General features: G+C 43.0%; 1 protein-coding gene across 1 annotated transcript in view; it reads right to left on the reverse strand.

Moving 5' to 3' along the window:
• The window catches only part of MTHFD1 (methylenetetrahydrofolate dehydrogenase, cyclohydrolase and formyltetrahydrofolate synthetase 1), a 54,010-nt gene extending 38,888 nt beyond the window's left edge, over positions 1-15,122 (reverse strand). Inside the window, exons 1-2 of the mRNA XM_040641799.1 lie at positions 14,974-15,122; positions 1,293-1,377 (exon numbers count right to left, since the gene is read on the reverse strand). Coding sequence (XP_040497733.1) covers positions 1,293-1,377; positions 14,974-15,014 — 126 coding nt within the window. The 5' untranslated portion in view covers positions 15,015-15,122. The remainder of the gene's footprint in view (positions 1-1,292; positions 1,378-14,973) is intronic.
• Between the last annotated feature and the right edge of the window lie 495 nt (positions 15,123-15,617).

Raw genomic sequence — 15,617 nt, forward strand, 5'->3', positions numbered from 1 at the left:
ATACATGTCTTTTTAATCCCGTGTTGAGAAATGGAAGCATTCGTAAAGCACTTCTGTCCCACACAGAGGTGGTTATCACCAGGAAAAACCTGTGCTTTTTGGCCCTGTAAGCAGAACTGCCGCGCTTTTAAATGGAATACTTTCTTTACTTGAAAAAACATCTGACAAACAATGATTATTCACGCTTGAATATTTGGCAAATATTTTCTCAAAATTGGACAAAGTGAGCCCACTACTTCAAGGAAAACAGCTAACAGTATTTGTTGCCAATGGTAAAATCTGAGCTTTCAAGTGAAAATCAGAATTTTTTTATCCAGTCCTGTGAGCCTGATAAACTTCTCAATAATTAAAGACTTTTTCTTTGTTGGCAATATTAACACTTGTGATTTTCTTTACACTGCATAATGAAATGCATGAACACTTGGAAGATCTGCATAATTCAGTGAACCATTATTTTCCAAATGAGAAATGAAGGACAAAACAAAGCAAGCATGGGTAAATAGCCATTCAAACTGCAACATAATACAATGGATTCTGATGTAACCAAGTATGAAAGTTCACAGATACAGTTTCAGATTCCACACTGCAGCTAACCTGTAAAAACTAGAGTCCCCTTGTAGTAACAAAGAAAAATATTCACCCTTATCTGGGAAGAGGACTAAAAAAAAAACCCCTTCCCTTTTACGACTATACATATATAGGAGATCAGATTTTCTTCATATATTTCACCTAAGCCCGCATGTAGCAAAAGGCTCAAGGCAGCAGCAGACGAGAATCCAGCTGTCTTCTAATAAGCCAGACAGTACAGCATTCTTTGCAAAAATGTAAAATAATGTCCCTCTTCTCACTGAATTTTGTTTTTTTTAAAGCTATTTTTTTCATAAGAATGTTACTTATGCTAACATAGAATAAACTTACTACTGGCATTTTTAAATGTATAAATACTTAAAAAGTTTTTTCAATTTCTAATACAGTAAATATCAATGGGTAAGCCCATATAAACAAAAGCTCTTTAAGGTCTTAAATTCCGAAAAGTATAAAGCGGTCCTAAGACCAAAGGTCAAGAGACACTCGAGTAGGGAAAAGGTGCCCACGGAGAACAGCCGAGGGCCAGGATACCCCCACGTCTACAAGCTGAGCTGAAAAGGGGCGGCCTGCAGAGAGAACCTGAAAGGAGGTTCTACAGAAAACAAAACAAAACAGAAAGAGAGATGTGAAGTGCTCGCTGTCTTAAAGTGCTACTGAGAGGTTTGGAAAGGAAGACATGAGTGGAAATAACACGATCACAATACCTGTAAAATTGCCAGGCCTGGTATAAACCCAGGAACTTGCTCCTTCAGCTGAGTGACTTGGTTCTGCAGCCTCTCCTTTATTTGCCTAGAGGAAAAGGAAAGGTTGGAATTAACATCGAATGTTTCAAGCACAAATAAGCCATGTGGATTATTACGTGTGTTTCTCTTTTAAATTCAAAACATCTTCACTGAATAGACATTATCTGATATGGTATGTACCATGAATTTCCCATCCATTCTCCACGACTCAAATAGACATGGATCTTTTCTAATTCCTAACCACATGGACTGCGCCATGAGGTATGAGAACAGTTAGTTTAAAACATTTTAGTTATCGGAGAAAGACAATTATCATATGATCTCACTGATATGTGGAATTTAAGAAACAAGGCAGAGGATCATAAGGGAAGAGAGTAAAAATGAAACAAGACAAAATCAGAGAGGGAGACAAACCATAAGAGACTCTTAATCACAGGAAACAAACTGAGGGCTGCTGGAGGGGAGGGGGGTGGAGGGATGGGGTAACTAAGTGATGGACATTGGGGAGGGTATGTGTTGTAACGAACCCTGGGTATTATATAAGGCTGGTGAATCACAGACCTGTACCCCTGAAACAAATAATACATTATATGTTAACTAATTGAATTTAAATTAAAAAAAAAGAAAAAAACATTTTAGTTGACGGCATTCAAGATCATACAGTGAACAAATGAAAACTTGAACCAACACTTCCGGAAGGCTGCTAATCCTCATCTTTTTCAACATTTTCTCTCTCCAGGTGCTATATGAAAAACTTTTGCAGGAAAGAACTACAGCTCATACCCACTCAACTTTCCCTGGTAAGATGATCACAGGGTATCCACATAAGGCTGAATGATAATCGATGAATCCCACTCCAAAGTCATTATGAATTTAGAAATTATATTCTAATTCACAGAAGAATTTTCCTTACAAAAGGATTAAATACGAGGTCAAAAGTATAACCTCTCATGAAACAACATGAAACTTCTCAACAATACGACAGGACATCAAGTACATTAAATTACATCCATAAGAAAATATTCAAAATAGTCCAACTTTGCCCAGTTATGATACAGTCATGAACTTGAACAGGTTCTGTCTCTGGTGAAGGACCATTATTGTCATCTGCCTTTCTTCATCTTAACCACCTCTGACATACAACTACATACGGACATTAGCAAACATCCCTTCCCTCTTTCTAGTGTAGTTACTCCCTGCTCCAGTTCTCCACACTTTACAAACCACTGACATAAATAGGCATAGGTGTCACAAGAAATAAGATTATCTGGATTAGCCTCATCAATGGTAAGAACATTGAACGATACAAGAAGTCATCCTTAAGAGTTCGAAACTGTATTTCTAGCTAGTGACCTTATTTTTAAAAATCAATTGTATGAATTATCCTATACAATAATATAGTTCAAAAGAATGAATAGACTGTTGGACTTTCTTTTCCTGGGATTTGACCTGACAGAGGCCACAGCTCTGCTGTGACACAAGAGAAGAGGAAGTACTGGAGCCGCCACGTTTTCCACTGGCCTGCCACTGAAACACCCCAGCAGTTCCAGCCCTGGCTGCTTCCCCTGCATGACTGGATGGAGAGCGGGCTACTCCGGGCTGCTGAATTGGGAACAGACTAAGACACAGGTTCCTACTGGCTCTCCTTTAATAAACCCAAACAAAATTCACTGGGGGGAAAAACCATCTCTAGGCCCAATGTAAGACAATAGTAAGAAACAACAGCAATAACGGCTCGATACAAGTATCCCCTGCTTTTCAACAGTTCGGGTTTCTCCACTTCATTTTTCTGAAAGACCTACGTTAGTACCTGTTTTCACTAACCCAGAGGAATCCAGAGGATTTTCACTTTTATGAAAAAAGGCAAAAAACAAAAACAGCATTCAGTGTGTGTTTTGCAGCAAGCCCTTACAGAGGCACTGCCCAGCTCCCTTCCAGGGAGCTCAGCATCTCAGCATCGAGCCGCTGCAGCTCTGAACTCTGACTGTGAGCATCTGTGCTTTATCTTGATTTATTTTCTTCATCTAGTAGCACGATGTGTCCTAAGGTATCAGAAAAGCCTAAGCAAGGTTATTTTTTGGGTCTGGAAACACTCAAAACATTTTCCATATATATTAATGGTAACTGTTTCTTCGCCTTGTGCCACTTTGGCTTGTGAAAGTTTTCATAGCAACGCTTTCGAATCGTGGGGGAAACCTGTATCTGAGATTCTCAATAATGTTGGTAACCAAGGGAGGAGAGGCTTTCCTCTTCCCAAAGATGTAGAAATGGGCTCTGAGCAGTCCTGCGGCTTTCTGAGAGCCAACCGGCTGAAAAACCAGCAAGTGCAAAGGCCCTGAGTGGGTAAATGAGGTCCAAGAAGAAGCAGTAACCAGATCAGGTAGACTGAGGTAGCCTCTTTTATTGTGTATGTCATGGGAAGCCATGAGAAGACTTGAAACAGGGCTGACGGAATAGGACTTAACATTTCTAAAGGATTACTCCAGGCAGCTGAATTGGGAACCCACTATAGGGAGAAAGGTGAGAATCAGGGGCACAAGCAAGAAGTTACCCAAACTGCAAAAATCCAGGCCAGAGGTGATGGTGTCTTAGACTACTCTATCTATGGTATGCTGGCAAGAAGTGGTTGGATTCCAGATATACGAACATGAAACAGAGAAAATGCCAGGGCTACAGATGACTCTGAGGTTTGGGGGTTTGTAAAATAGAGTTGGAAGCACTGACGACCACAAATATTTTAAGGCATAGAGCAGATTTCATACTGATACTGTGAATTTATTTACCAAATCTTATAAGGGTTCTAGAATAATGGCCACCTGAGAGCTGAAGAAAGGATTCTAGGGACAACTAAAAATAATACTTTTGCCCAGCAGGTAGCAAGCTATGAGATCCCCGTACTACAAGGTGGTACAGGTGGGAAATATTTCAGCCCAGTAGCTTAAGAGCAAAGAACAAAATGTTCTGTATTTTCTTTTTTTTTTTTTTTTTTTTTTTTTTTTTTTTTGTTTCTTTATTCATTTGAGAGAGTGTGTGTGAGAGCAGGGGGAGGGGGAAAGGGAGAATCTCAAGCTGACTCCCTGAGTGGGGCCCAATCCCACGACCCTGAGATCATGACCTGAGCCAAAACCAAGAGTCGGATGCTTAACCGTCTGAGCCACCCAGGTGTCCCAAAATGTTCTGTGTTTTCTACGCTGTAATTTAAGTGGGTCTGAGTATGCAAATTTTTTTCTAAAAAAGATCATAGACTGAGATCAGTTACACTGACTCCCTTAAACTTTTTCTAAGAAGCAGGATTGTTTTTGAAGTTGCACTAAGCAAGGATATTCTTCCAACTAGAAAGATTTGTTTAAAAGCCAACATTTAGGCCTCTCTATGAGATGTGATCAGAATAGCAATGAGACATTTAAAAATGCACATAAACCACCATCAGCAAGAATTAGCTCAGAACACTAAAGTAATAGGCAGAAAGTTTTCTGCTCTAGTAAGGAAAAAAAAAATCAAGACAGTTGAATTAGGTCTCCATGGTCCTCAAAACTTCTTCCCTGCCTTAGTTTTCTGGGCTGGCCACTAACTGAAGAACTCTGAAATGAAAAGTGTAATAACAAAAGCCAAGTGTCAAGCATGCCTGAAGCTAAGAAACTGTAAAAGACATATCTGGAGAGAAAAGTTAACACTCCCTTATCTACCTTTATTTTAGGGTCAGAGAGCTGTGATGAGTTAAATGGCACGAAACTCTTAAGTTTTTATAGCTCCTTATTTCCAGAAAGCTAAAATGCTAGCATAATTTCTAAATCACTGAAACCTCCTAGATCAATAGAAACTTCCTTGAGTTGCAGATGCCTTGATTTCTAGCCATGGCCCATGAGTCACACTATCCTGGAAAAGATTCTGGGGCAAAGTGAGGCAGAAATAGGCACTTGGAGAGATGCCCTTGATCCCTGAATAGCAGACCTCTGAATGCCAGAGTTTCACCATCCTGCCTCAACGTTCTCTAAAACCCCAGGGAAGACATACCTCCATCTCAACGCAGGAGAAATCAGTACTAGAGTACCAGTGAATGTGGTGAGACAAAGCAGCAGTAAACCATTGCAGTCTCTGGTCCTGTTAGACCGATACTAGTAAAATAATCACAGCCAATTAGATACAAACAGACACAGATGCAGTTTTAACTAAGTCGCTACTGGCATCTAGTGGGTAGAGGGGAGGGACGCAACTCAATTCCCTACAACGCACAGTACAGCAAACAATGATCGAGCCCAAAGGTTAATGGGACCCAAGGCTGAGAAGCACTGCTATTGGCCAATAAAATGCAATGTTTGGGGTTATCTTTTTTTTTCCCCTAAGGGGCAAAAGTCAAGGTAGAAATCATTTATATTAACCTGTCAAAATGTGCTTGAATTTCTACAAAGAGTCATGTGCATTACTACTGGTTTTCTCCGAGTCAACTTCTGCAACATACAGTTGTAAAAGAGCCTAATCAATAAAAGTCAAAGGTGCACTTCCCTATAGAATCACATTACGCCCAAGGAGTCCTAATACCCGTAAATAGTCACCCAGATCTCTTTTGCCCAAAGTCTTGTACAATTATTCCTGGAAAAGTCCACTACAAATTACAACTCGTTCTTTAACATGATGGCTCATTTTCAAATTTTGGACATTTTCTGACTGAGAAAAAAAGCATTGCTAAAATGTAACCAAACAGAGACATTTCCACAGAAGCCATAGGTAGAAAAAGGAGGCAGTAAAGGGTGTTTAACCACCTAAGAAATCTACATGATGAAAATAAAGCTGCCTCAGTTAACAAACACTGAAATACAGCGCAAGCTTAGGAGTTATTCTCAAATGATTCTCAAAGGTACACAGAGTAAGTGTGGAAAAGGAAAAGGGAGAAAAAGGAAGAGACATTCATCTTTAGTATGTAGGTCTTTTCTAAAGGACACAAATTTCTTTTGCTTCTCCCAAGGAGTAGATTATTGTTGTAAAATTTTAACAGTGTGATACAGCACAAATGTTTTATTTTCATGTTGTTCATTTGTTGTTTTATTTCGTTTGTCCATAACAACTTTTATACTGCTAAAAAATACTTCAAATTAAAAAAAACAACATGTAGCGCCTTGTAAAAACCACTGCGATTGTGAGGCCACCTAGTGTTCCAAGAAATACATATATTTCAAATTCCTAGTTAAGTCAAATTAAAAGACTAAATTACCTTCTTTAAAAAACTGACTGTTTTCACTGATACGTGATATAATAGTAATGGCTACATTATATCAGTATACAGAACAGTCAACTAATATCAGTACTTTCCTTCATTGTGTTGAAGAATAAAATATTTTAAATAAGCATTATTATAATTAATGCAAATATATACTAAATTTGACAGTACCTCAAATATATATTTGAACACTTAATGTGAATCTATTTTATGCTCCAATAAATATTTATAATATAAATTCTTGCACCCAACTCTCTCAAACTCTCTCAAAGACCTATGGAAGGTAAATTGCCTGATATTCATGACATGAAAATGGCTAAATGGTATAAAATTCTAATGAATCTTCTAATTCCCAGTGAGTGTACAAGTCATCCATATACACAATCGTAAAATAACTACTTACCTTAAGTTTCTAGATCAGGGTTTATCAGTCTCAGCACTACTGACATTTGGGCCAGATATTCTTTGTGGGGGGGCTCTTCTGTGCACTGTAGGGTGCTTAGTAGAAGCAGCCCTGGCTTCTACCTCGTGATGCCACTAGCGCACAGCCACTCCCCATACGACAACCAAATATGCCTCCAGACACATCCAAATGTGCCCTGGGATGGAGAAAAAGGGCAAAACTGGCCCCATTTGAGAACCACTGATCTAGAAGGAACAAAGGACCTGGGAAACTAGGTTGAACTAGTCAAGAAAGGCTTCATAAAAGGTAGCAATTAAAAGTGGATTAAAAGTTCATTAGAGAGAGAGAAAAAAAGTGCATTAGAGAAAGGTCACAAAGAAAAAAGCTGTGTCAGAGTTCAGGTGAACACAAGCAGGTGTGGTAGGATTCCTGAACAATGCGGTCCCACCTCCCTCCCCCCTCACATGGGTGAGGGGGCAGCTTCTACTCTGATCTCACAAATTGGTGACATTAAGAATAGGGAGTACAGCATTGCTAAGCTTTCCATCTTCTTTCGAAAAGTCAGGCATCCAGATTTGGGGGTATAATTATACACATAAATGTATTGGGAAGTAACCCAATTTTTAAAAATAACTCTGTAAGCCCAACAAAACATATAACTATATCCGACCTCTAGGCCACCATTTTGTAAGCATTATTTGGTGGCAACAGTTGTGAGACATCACGGGATGGCCCCAAGTATGAGGATCTGTAAGTGAGAGCCCAATACCCAGAATTAGTCTATTAACCACAGTCTGGCCATTAGAGCTGATGATGGCCCCGAGTCCCAAGCAGGCCTCTGGATTGTCATCCAAGGGGAATGTGGAAAGAAGGTGGCAGATGGGGTGGAGGGGAAGAGGAGGCTCAGAGCGCTTATCTGAGAAAAGCCTCACAAAGACCTGAGCTTCCCGCTTTTAGAGACGGCTAAAGGAAAATCTTGTGTAAAAAGGGCTTAGGTTGAAAAGGCTGCTTACTAAATAAACAGGGACCAGTACTTGGGCACCAAAAGGAAAGATGGTTTATCATGTTAAGTCAACAAAGATAAATTTCTTACAGGCTCTGGCAAAACCTTTTACAGAAATACTCCCTATTTCTTGGTACTCCTCAAGCACCAGCAACTCGAAGCCGTGCCTCTCCTGCCCAGGCTCCAGGAAGAGCTTTTCATCAAGGGGGAAAAGAAAAGCCTAGCTAACACAGCAAGGTTTGATGCATCTCCAACCTTGAAAATGACTCTCTGAAGAGAAGCAGTTTGGAAGCCTTCCAAACAGATTAATTCATTCATCTCCTAACAGGAAGAGCCAAATCCAGTGGATACAAGCTTGCAGTTCCTTTTAGCAAGCAAGTGACAAGCCCTTGGCAAGGCAGGGGAATACACTGTGCAGTCCCTGCCACCAGCCTGTCACTCCTGGTCAAGTCACTCCTTCTGGCCGGAGTTTCAGAAATTGCAAAATGGAGGGCGAGGTGGCCTGGGTGGCTGAGGAATCCTGCCTGTGGCACCGTTAGCCACTCACTCCTTCAAGCTCACGGATTTATAGACGGTACCAGGACACACCTGATGGGAAAGTAGCAGGGGGAGCAAACTGCACGGTGCAGGGGTGCTCAGGGGCTTTCTGCACTACGGATCGGATGTCAGAGAACACTGTGGCAAACACAGCACACAGGCTTGTTCCGAAAGCCTGACATTACACACCCTTCCAATCCTCTCCACAACCCCAGGATATAAACATAGCTACCACCACCCCCAGAGTGTAGAAGAGGAAAGTGAGGCTGACAGACTTGCCCTGGCCACACAAGGCCTTAATCTCTACCCTGCCCAGGCCCTACCAGGGGCAGTGGAAGGAGAGGGAGCCTTTTCCCTCTGCTCCAGGCACCCTCCTCTGTGTTAGGCCGGGCTGACGATCCTTCTTCCAGAGGATTCTTCCTGCAAATGGAGATACAAAGGGGACACACCCCTACTCAAAGCCTCACTGTCCAAATCCCAAGCTGCCTGAGCCAACCTTCCTGAAGGATGAGGACACTTATTCTTGGACCACGTCCTCAGTCAGGACTTTTGCTGGTGGCATGGTCACGGTAGTTAGCTGCCAGCTCCAGACTTTGCCAAGGATAACTAGACTCCATAGCCTGGCTGCAGGGACTATTTACAACTTCCCAGAAGGCCCCACCTGCTCCCCTGCAAGGCTCCCAGAGTCAAACCAGCTTGGCCATTCAAGGCTCCAGAAAACCTGTGAAAGGCCTGCACTTTGGATCTCACTATAGGCAATTTTTTTTAAGCACGAAAAGATCTATGGGTATTTTATCTACAGGACAAAATAAAAAGCTTATCAACATTTAGTAGCCCTTCCCTGTGATGAGCAAATCCTGTTTCCAGAAAAAGTTCTTCTGGCCCTGGAGCTAAATGTATAGCCACGGTTCCATTTTTATCTTTGACCACAAGATAAATTCTAACTTTCAGGTTCTAGGTTATAAGCCAGCTGCCAAAAATACAGCCTGAATAAACACAAACACGACTTGTTTATTCAACAGGTACTTCCTAAGCACCAATTCATTAAAACTCACTATGTGCCAGGGAACTGCTCTAAATGCTTTACAAGTATGACTCATTTAATTTCAACAACCTTATGAATTAGGTGCCATTACTACTCCAACATACGGATGAAGAAACTAAGGCACAAAGAGGTAAGCTAAGTTACCCAGGGATCCACAGAAGGGGCACTGCTGTATCTAGCTCTGGGGACATGGCCCACAGGGAGCTTACAGACTTACCTAACCTGCTCTGCTCAACCTACAAGAACTAAAACCACCTTTTCTCACTGGCCGGACAAGCAGCAAATCCCTACCTCTTCACAACCAGTCTTTCCAAAAAGAACACTTGACCAAGAAAAATGCCACCAACGGAGGGAGTGGGCTCCAGTATAGCAAACAAAGAGAAGGGAAGGGCAAACAAATTACGCAAGATTCAGTAGGCTCAACTTTGAAAAGAACACATAGGTAAGAATCATAATTTCTAGCCTAAAAACCAATTCAGGGTGGTTCTTCCACCTAATTTCCACTCCTGTGAATAATCTCTCTCTTTTTAAAGACTTTATTTATTTGACAGAGAGAGAGACAGACAGAGCATGAATGCACGCACAAGCACAAGCAGGGGGAGCGGCAGAGGGAGAAGCAGGCTCCCCACCGAGCAGGGAGCGTGACATGGGGCTGGATCCCAGGACCCCAGGATCATGACCTGAGCCAAAGGCAGACACCCAACTGACTGAGCCACTCAGGCACACCCCCCCCCACTTTGAATAATCTCTTAAAGCACACCTCCATCAAGCCAGGGTGGACTTTCACCACCAATGACAGTGTCCTTCACCCAGCAGCTCTGCTCAGTCTGGTTCTCTGGGGCCATCACTGTTGATCCCGAGGCAGTCATTTAATAATCAGTGAGGTCAAAGGTCCACAGCACAGGCTGTGTTTTTGGTCAGGAACTCCCTTCCCCATAACTGGGAGGCCCACAGCTCCACCACTTTCAAATATTTGCCCCAAAGTCACCCTTACGGTAAGTATGAGCTTAATTCCCATATTTAAAATTACAGTCCCCCCATGCTTCAGAAATCTCTGTTCCTCTTCCTTGCTCTGGTTTTTCCTTTGGCACTTCTCACTACTTCATATTTTTGTACCTATTTTATTGTCTCTGTCTACCCAAGAGGGTGCAAACTCCACAAACAGGGATTTGGGCTATTTTGGGCTATCGGGTTACCATAGTCTCTACGCTCTGAAGAGTGCTTGCATACAGGAGGCATATGGATATTTGTTGAAAAGTGAATAAATATCCAAAAATGACACACACTTGCCTCTAACGCTCAGATCTCTCCCAACTGTCAAACTCACGGTGCGGTCTTGGAACTCCCCTTAAGGGAGAAATGGGGGTTTTCCTTCCAAAGGGAGATAATTGGGCAACTAGATTTCCCACAGGGTAGAACAGGCAGAGATGGAATCTGGAATGATGAACTCTGTCTAGTCCTGTCTCCGAGGAAAGTATAAAGGAAGAATAATAAAAGTAGACCAAAGTCAAGCACGGTCTTTCTCAGCAGAGTGGGAAGCATGGCAGTGAAAGGAAGACTGCTGCAAAGAAAAAGATTAGTTTACGAAATCCCTTTTAGCAAAGTAGTTAAGTGCCTGATAGAGTGAAAAACACCATGTACTGGGCGAAGAAGATGACTTGGTCCCAGCTGAACCTCTGCATTAACCAGCCTAGTGACCTTTGGCCAAATCACACCACTTTCAGCTGCAGGATGGGACGGATTGAGTGGACTGGGTTTTGGAGACATTCTGACTGTGGAACTCTATGACCTGTCCCACTCTTTCTCCCTCCAAGTAAGAGATTTTACAGTTCAAACACTGTATCAGGGTAAAGACTGCCCAGGGCCCTTGAAGGTTTGCAAATTTATCCCTAGAGAGAACCGATAGTTGCTGGCAACGAAGAAAGTTGACCTGCAAACTTGGAGGATAGGGGACCCCTTCCCTACAGGGTCCCTGGTTGCCATGTAAGTTCACTTACCTTTCCTCTCAAGAGTGTCCCTAAACCTAGTAAAAGAGGACAGGTGGGGACACCTTGCCCAGAGGCTGCACATAGTGTCCAACCCACTCATGCTGTAAGAAGTACTTTCTTGTTCGGATCCCCCCAGAGCCATAGCCCAAGAGTCGGAAGCCTGTTGCAGCCTCAGCACAAGTTGCTGGGGGACTGCATGAACCCATGACCCAAGAAGGCTGAACACCTTCCAAAGCTCCCTCTCTCTGAGGAACTGTGATCAGTACCAGCTCTTGGAGTCGAGCTCTCCATGAAGGTCAAGGTGCTAAAGTATGGCAGTCTCTGAGCCATTTTATTAACACATGAAAGAAAGATCTATAAGTACAAAGAGACCTTAGTCTAAAATTGTTAGTAGGAACTAACTAATCGCTTCACCACAGGGCAATGTAAAAAGTGAGCCAAGTCAACTCTGAACGGGCTGGGTAGAGGAACCTTCCAGTACCTGGAAGTCTTTTCCAGAAAATGTTTTCAATCCTTATAACCAAATCACTGCCATACTTCAATGATGAGAACTAGATTTACACCTAAGGTTTTAAGTACGTGGTTCTCAACTTTCAGGATGCATTAGAATCATAGAAATGAGCTTTTAAAATATTTAGAGAATATTTGAATCCAGTGGCTTATTGTTAGCAATTCCAATTAAATCAGTCTGGTGTGGGCACCCAAGCATTGGTATTTTTCACAAGTACCCTATGAGACTACATAGGCAAAACTATCTTGGAAAAGACAGGCAATTTCTACTAAAACCAATTAGACATATTTATCCTACTACTCTACAATTCTACTATTAGATATGCAACCAACAGAAATGTGTGTATGTTCCACCAAAAGACATGTAAAAGAAGGCTCATGGACACCTGGGTGGCTTAGCTGATTAAACATCTGACCGGCTCAGGTCATGATCTTGGGGTCCTGGGATCAAGCCCCAGGGTAGACTCCCAGCACAGTGGGGAGTCTGCTACTCCCTCTCCCTCTGCCTTCCCCCTGCTCATGCTCTCTCTCATATAAATAAAATCTAAAAAAAAAAAAAAAAAAAAGAATGCTCATAGTAGTTACAACTCATACCACCATAAACTAGAAACTAAATGTCCACATGAGTAAATAGTAGCAAATTCATATAGGATACAATACAGCAAAGAGAGTAAATGAACTACATGCAATATGAAATAATCTCAGAAACACAATGTTAATTGAAAGAAGCCAGACACAGAAGTCTTTATACTGTACAATGCCATTCATATAAAGTTCAAAGACAAGCACCATTAATCTACAGTGTTAGAAGTCAGGAAAATGATTACCTTTGTGGGGGATGGTAACTGGAGGGTATAGGAGGGAGGACTTCTGGGGGTGCCAATGCCACTTCTTGATCTGGGTGCTACTCAGGTAAGTTCAGTGGCAAAAAATTCACTGAGCTGTATACTTGCGATAGGCACACTCATTTATGTATTCTTATTTAATTTAAATAAAAAGAAATAAAAACAAAAAGCTCCCTAAGTGACTTTAATGTGAGTTACTGTTGAGAATCACTGACATTGATCTCAAGGCAGCTATCACTGTCAAAAAGATAATGAATCAATCATCTATGTATACATGAACTAATTTCTTTTTTTTTTTAAGATTTTATTTATTTATTTGACAGAGATAGAGACAGCCAGCGAGAGAGGGAACACAAGCAGGGGGAGTGGGAGAGGAAGAAGCAGGCTCACAGCGGAGGAGCCCGATGTGGGGCTCGATCCCAGAACGCCGGGATCACGCCCTGAGCCGAAGGCAGACGCTTAACTGCTGTGCCACCCAGGCGCCCCTACATGAACTAATTTCTAATCATTAACACAGCTACCATGTATTGAACACTTATTATGTGCCAGGAACAATTCTAAATGCTCTTCAGCTAAAAATTCGTTCAATTCTCCTAACAACTCAATGGCTTAGATATTATTTTTATTTTACATCTGAGGAAGTTCTGGTATACACAGGTTAACTAAATTGCTTAAAGCCACACAACTACTAAGGAGTGAAAGGTTTCTAGGTGTTTGGGATATAGACATAAACAAGACAATGCATGTATTGGCCTTTATGGAGCAAACATATTTAACTTCTCTCCACTCAACAAAAACGTTATTAAGTACCTATTCTCAGTGGCCTGCCAGGAAGCAAGCCTAAATTATCTCTTCAAACAGCCTTTTAAAAAGGAAGACTATCAGAAAAAGCCACTGGTAAAGGCAGTATGTTTGACTATAAGTGAACAAAAAGCAAAGTCAAGCCGAAACAATGCAGTTGAGCACAGCATAAGTTGAAAAGCACTCAGATGTAAGTTTTGTGATTTCTAGTCTAAATGTCTGGAGTTCCTCTTTAACAATGTGAAAGATTCATTACCATTTACTGTACATCTCACATTCTTTGTCCACCATGTTTACCTTCCAGGAAAAATCATTTTGCCCCAGGGTGGGTTTCACCAACAAGGACTCCCTAACACACTTAAAAACCTTTACTCACAGAGTTGGAAAGTTCGCAGAGGACAATGACTATTGCCAAATACAGCAATTAGTAAATAACTGGTGAGGTCAAAGGTCCGAAGATCAACTGGCAGGAGAGTCACACAAGATATATCTTTCCCTCTTCTACTCTGGTATTTCTCCATTCCTCACCTCCCAGACAAAAAGCAGCAGGGTGTACTTCCTGGGAGTAAGTTTGGCAATCATATCCACTAGTTAGGCATTTAGATTTCCCGTAGAGGAAGAACAAGCAGAGGTCAAATGCAATAGGGAATAGTCGCAGGACTCAAAAGCCAAACTTGAAAGTAACTCCAGGGCCTGGAGGGAGACAAGGTTTTTAGAAGAGCATGAAACTGAAGGAAAAGGAAGTTTTTACTAGGTTCCACTTAGCAAATGATGACTCAGGTGTAGTGGAAAACACCAAGGCTGGAAGGAGTCACTCCATCGCTAATCAGCCTTATGACCTTGTCAAGTTTTTTCACTTCATTAATCTGTCTCCTCACCTCTGAATTACAGGGTGAGGGGGTAAATTGCATTAATGAATTCTGACTATTGCGCTTCGGACAGTCCCAGCCACACTCTTCTGGCAGAAAGCCGTCAGTAGCTGCATTTTGGGGGCACAGTCGGGCCGGTTAAAAGTACTGGTCCAAAACACAATAGCCAGCAGACCCAGACACCAGGCAGCCTTTCTAGAAACTCGGACCGTGCCCAAAGCCCCATTCTGTGACTGCAGGGGGCCGATCTTCAGGTGTGACGGATTCAATACTATGCCCTCCCTCCCCACCGGCTGGCCTTACTCTTGGCGCTACGTGTGTCCCTCTAGCAAAAAAAAAAGGGGGGGGGGGAACGTGGGGACCTCCACACTCTGCTCAGAGCCCTCGCCTGCAGCCCAACATGCCCTAAAAACGACAGGTGCTTACGCGGAGACCACCTTCCCGTTCAGGATTTCCGCCGGTGCCATGGCCTTTATTAGTCCGCTGCCCACGATGGACACGACCAAAATTGAGGATCCACGAGCTCCACAGCTGCGCGGAACAACCCAACCCACGTGTTTAGGGACTACCCCCGGAGGTCGTGCTTCTGCGCCTGCGCCCCCCCATCCCCGCCCCCCCCCCCCTCGACGAGCGTGCGCAATGCGGAAGGACAGAGGCCCTAATGCAGCCAAGAGCTGGGATTTGGACGTCTCATGCCTCGGAAAGATGGAGGAACTCGGTGATGAGTGGCTGGTGGAAATGATTGGCTCGTGAAAGAAGCCGTTTCAGATTGCGCCTTCGTGTGGGGCGGGGAACTCGCTGAAGAGGGGTGGAGTTTCGAGCACAGCCCTTCGTGGGCGGAGCAGCGGGCGGAGCCCGAGGGGCGTTCTCGCGGGAGAACAGTTTCGCGCGCGCGGGAGCGAGGCGCGTCTCCAGGACACGCCTGGGCGCTGGGAAAGGTGTTGCGCCGGGGGCTGAGGGTGCGTCTTCCCAGGGGAAGTTCTGGGCAGACTCCGGCGCGCAGTACGTGGTGGGGCTCAGGGCTGGCTCGCAGAGGTGAAACCCGCAGGGCGTGAGGCAGCTTCGTTTCT

The sequence above is a fragment of the Ursus maritimus genome, unplaced genomic scaffold (genome assembly GCF_017311325.1).
Source record: "Ursus maritimus isolate PB19 unplaced genomic scaffold, ASM1731132v1 scaffold_25, whole genome shotgun sequence".
NCBI lineage: Eukaryota > Metazoa > Chordata > Mammalia > Carnivora > Ursidae > Ursus > Ursus maritimus.